This window comes from Triticum dicoccoides, chromosome 7B (assembly GCF_002162155.2).
Source record: "Triticum dicoccoides isolate Atlit2015 ecotype Zavitan chromosome 7B, WEW_v2.0, whole genome shotgun sequence".
Lineage (NCBI taxonomy): Eukaryota > Viridiplantae > Streptophyta > Magnoliopsida > Poales > Poaceae > Triticum > Triticum dicoccoides.
Window position 1 is genome coordinate 141,798,468 of NC_041393.1, and position 4,643 is coordinate 141,803,110.

The following is a 4,643-nucleotide window of genomic DNA, read 5'->3' on the forward strand; positions in this document are numbered from 1 at the left end:
CGCAAACATAGAAAGTGTCTATGTTGCACTAACTTGTACATGATGAAATGAGGATGAGGATGATGTTCTACCTAAGGGAGTTGGTCCGGCTTACCTAGTTAGATCGCAAATGCCCTTATGTCGTATCAATGGCACACCATGCACATTGCACCTGCAGTTTGGAGGTTGAGTCAGCCAGTCTTGTTATACTGATAGTGGAGCCCATCTGGCAGAATGAGGCAAAACTCTAAAAGGCATAAAAAGTGGAGCGGATTTCCTTAAATGGGGCATTTTGGAGGAAGTTTTGCTAAATTGAGTAAGGGGGGATAGTTTCCATTTGTTACTAGAGTTCTTGTTTAGTCGACTGTTAATTTACATGTATATGACTTCCATTTTGTTGCGGTAATTTCATGTTAGTACTTCAATCACATCACAATTATGCTACCTAGTTTATTGGGTGTCCACAATTAACTGTGATGTAGTTCTAGGTATTGCATTCTCATATTCTATTTTGGATTGGCTCACAGATAATTGTGGTCTCAATGTAGTTACCTGTTATGTTGGTTTTTGTAATATGGGAGATTCTTGGACTTTGCGTGATCACACACAGAAAGATGCTTGCTCTATTCGTAACATGTATATAATGTGGTAAGAAATATATTGCCCAATATATATAAGCCACATACCATACCTACTCTAGACATATGTCACGCACACCTTTGTTTTCTTGCAAAATAAATAATGCCATTATCTTTCGGTCCATACATGAAGAGAATGCACATGACCAATACAAATTATAAACAAGTTTTCTTTGCGAGAGAAATTATAAATAAGCTATATATGTGAAACTTATATCCGTCGAATTGCATAATTAAAAAGTACCAGACCATGGGTTAATAAATACCCTCAATTTCAATTCACGATGAGTACTTACATTGGCTGTTAAGACCAACATGGAACGAGCCAATGCATGCATGTGCATTTTGGTAAACGGCTGTATAAGCCCACATGAGCGTTTGCTTCTCTTTTAAACAACCCTTCGTTGGTATGCATTGATTTTCTGATATGCAAAAATATATTCTATTTGTTCTAAAATATTTCAAGTTCTATGTTTGTCCCAAGTCAAACTTTTTAAGTGTGGCTAATACTAAATATAGTACTCCCTCGGATCCATATGGATTGGAGGGAGTATGAAAATATGTTTTATAGTAAATATAATAAAATTAATTTGGTGTTGTATATGTTGATGTTTTTTTATATTTGGTCAAACATCAAGAAGTTTCACCGGCAAAAAAAATATCAAGGAGTTTGTTCTGAGCAAAACTATAATTTCATAAATGAGTACAGCTTGAGTAGCACTGAGAATCTGAGGTGTACTCTTTATTTATTTATTTGCCCTGAGGTTGGCATTTTTTTTTTGACGGGTCCCTAAGGTTGGCGGTGAATTTTAATGGAAGAGAACTTTTTGTAGGGGAGAATGGAAGAGAAATTAGTCAGTCCGAGAATGACTTTTTCATTCCCGGCCGTAGCCGGTCCCACTGCCAGCGACGTAGGAAAACCACAGCAACCGCGAGAGCGACTGAGAAAGGCCCGTGCGTCACGTAGCCGAACGGAACGGCCCTACCAAAAATCCAGCAGGAGCCAATCAGAGGCCTCCCCGCTGGATGGACATTACCCACCAGCCAATCAGAACGCAGATAAGGCCCGCGAGTGCGCCCAACGACGAACCAAAAGTGCAAAGTACACACGACGCGGGCCCACGAGTAAAGCGTACGAGCCGGGGGCCCACCTCCGCACCTTCTGCTATAAACCTAGGCCCGCGATATTTTCGCCGCAAATATATTTTGGCTCCTACAGTGAACTGCAAGCAGCCAGTGCGCGACGCGGCGCGCGGTGAAACGGAGTAGCTAGCTGGTGCTGGTTTGGTGCGGCGCGCGGTGCGCCAGCGGCTTTGGTTTTCGTTTGATGAGCTGCTCGGGGAAGGCGGCGGACGGCGCGATGGGGAGCAAGGCGGCGCGGGCGTGCGACGGCTGCCTGCGGCGGCGGGCGAGGTGGTACTGCGCGGCGGACGACGCGTTCCTGTGCCAGGGGTGCGACACGTCGGTGCACTCCGCGAACCCTCTCGCGCGGAGGCACGAGCGGGTGCGCCTGCGGCCCACGTCGCCGCTGCTCCCTGGAGCGGCCCCGCGGGAGAGGCGCCGCGGCGACGAGGTCGTGCCGGCGTGGTTCAAGCGCAAGGCGCGGACCCCGCGCTCGCAGGCCAAGAGCGTCGGGCGTCTCCTCTCGAGGCGGCTCGTCGTGCCGCAGGCGTCCGGCGTGGACTCGCCGGAGGAGCACAAGTGTGACGTGGAGACGGACGAGGAGGAGCTGCTGTACCGCGTGCCCATCTTCGACCCCGCCCTCGCGGAGCTCTGCTCACCTCTGACTCTCGAGGAAGCGACGACGGCCGTCGCGTCATGCTGCAATGAGGATGGTGCCATCGTCGAGAACCCGACGAAGCCAGCTGCGACGCCGACTCCGGCGCCAGTTCAGTTCTTCCCCGACAGCCTCGTAAACTTGGGCCCGACGGACGCCGAGCTCATGGAATTCGCCGCGGACATGGAGGCCCTTCTTGGCCGGCCGGGCATGGACGACGGCGACGAGGAGGAACCGTTCTGCATGGAGGCATTGGGCCTCATCGAGCCGACGGACGTAGACGGCGGGGGAGTCAAGCTGGAGATCGACCACATGCGAGCGTGCGGCCTCGAGCAGAAGCCGGAGGTGTCCGGCGATATGTTCGACATCGACTTCGACTACGACTCGCCCCTGGGGACACCGGACGAGAACGCTGCAAGCAGCGGTGCCAGTGCGGACGCCCAGTTCACCCCGAGGAGCCTTGCGCTCAATCTAAACTACGAGGCCATCATGGAGAACTGGGGGAGCTCGCCGTGGGCCGACGGCGAGAGGCCGCACGTCAAGCTCGATGACTACTGGCCACACGACTACTACTCGCTGCAGGAGGGCGCTTGGATGATGGGAGGAGTGGTCGGCCATGGCGGGGAGGGGTTGGGGACGCCGAGGCTGAGGATGGACGGCGGCAGGGAGGCGCGGGTGTCGCGGTACCGGGAGAAGCGGCGGACGCGGCTCTTCTCAAAGAAGATCCGGTACGAGGTGCGCAAGCTCAACGCCGAGAAGCGGCCGCGGATGAAGGGCCGCTTCGTCAAGCGGGCCAACGGCGCCGGAGGCGACGTGCCCGTCGCCATAGCCACGGCGTGCGTCGCGTAGCTGCCGATCGTGCAATGCTGTCGGTGTGCATGCATGACTCTGCAGGCTGCGTGTGGGCTCGCCATGAAATGGCGCGCGCGCGCACACACACAAAACAACTCGTCGAAACTGCTCGTAATTTAGTTACTTTCCTTTTTCAGTTACGTTATGGTGCATTCTGCTGAGTATCCAAGGAATTTCAGGTCGCTCTCATCAGCTAGCTCGCGCTCGCTAGAGTCGAAGAAATGAATAATATTAAGTTTTCCACTTTAGATATATGTCAGCCGACTGAATTTTTATTTTGGATCAGTCGAATTTGTTACATTGATTCAGTGTGCTTTACGAAACGTGTGTAAGAGATCCTCATGGATTTGACTGATGCTGTTATTTATTCAGTCGATTTCCTGCCTTTCCTTGCTAAGTGCATGATGCAGCCCCATGATGTTTCCACTTCGTGACTCTTGCACTCACATGGATGGATGAAATGCATGAAAATTTTATTGTACGTGCATGCCTTTTTCCTTGTGCTTGCTTCTGTTTTTTGCACGTGCTTGCTTTTTTTTTCCTTTTTAGTTAAGTTTTTTTATGTGTATTTTTAGATGTTGAGTGTGTGTGAATGTATGCATGCAAGTACTACATGTATATGCTACTCCCTCCATTTCATAATATAGTGCATATAGATTTTTTGATAAGTCAAATTTTGCGCACTTTGACCAAAGCTATAGATAAAACTATTTATATCTACAATACTCCCTCCGTACCAGTGCATAAGTCATATTACGAAAACCAAATAATCTCAAAACACTTAGGCGCGATGCATTAACTCTCACCTTGTTTCTTATTTCTTGACATTAATAAAGGAATCAACCAATAAGAAACGTGGGCGTGTATGTTTTTAATGACTTGAGACTACCTAGCACGGCATGCAGTGGTTGGTTAGTTCATTGCATGCAATGATATTAATTAACAAATAAATATTAAGTTCTCTCGTTTTCCCCTCCGCCTTGGTCGCGGTGCACAACGTAAGATGACTTACGCACCGGTACGGAGGGAGTACTAAACATATAAAACAGGAAACTATGTCTTATGATGAACCTAATGATATATGTTTGGCATTCTATATGTAAATGTTTTCCTTCACAAATTGGTCAAAGTTGATGAGATTTGACTTTAAAAAAAGATGCACTACATTATGAAATGAAGGGAGTATATTAGAGTACAGAAATTTCAATATATATGTTTCTTTCTTACATATAAGAAGTGCAACTTTTGTACTAATTGTGTGGAACTTTTTTGTTTTAAGTTTTTATTTCGCTTTCTTTCTTATTTAAAGGTAATACCAATGAAACTAACTCATTCCTTCTTTTAAACTTATTTTTATGTAAATTCTATTATTATACATTTGTTCATTCATATATATA

The 4,643-nt window shown here is 47.6% G+C and overlaps 1 protein-coding gene across 1 annotated transcript; it reads left to right on the top strand.

Annotated features, from left to right (window-relative positions):
- The first annotated feature begins 1,835 nt into the window (after positions 1-1,835).
- LOC119340844 (zinc finger protein CONSTANS-LIKE 16-like) lies at positions 1,836-3,643 on the top strand. Its single transcript, XM_037612751.1, has one exon. It carries the CDS (start codon positions 1,945-1,947, stop codon positions 3,241-3,243), a length of 1,299 nt encoding a protein of 432 aa, XP_037468648.1. The 5' UTR covers positions 1,836-1,944; the 3' UTR covers positions 3,244-3,643.
- The last annotated feature ends 1,000 nt before the right edge of the window (positions 3,644-4,643 follow it).

Bases quoted from the DNA above. Each gene is read 5' to 3' on its own strand.
- LOC119340844 (XM_037612751.1), top strand. From the start codon at position 1,945: ATGAGCTGCTCGGGGAAGGCGGCGGACGGCGCGATGGGGAGCAAGGCG.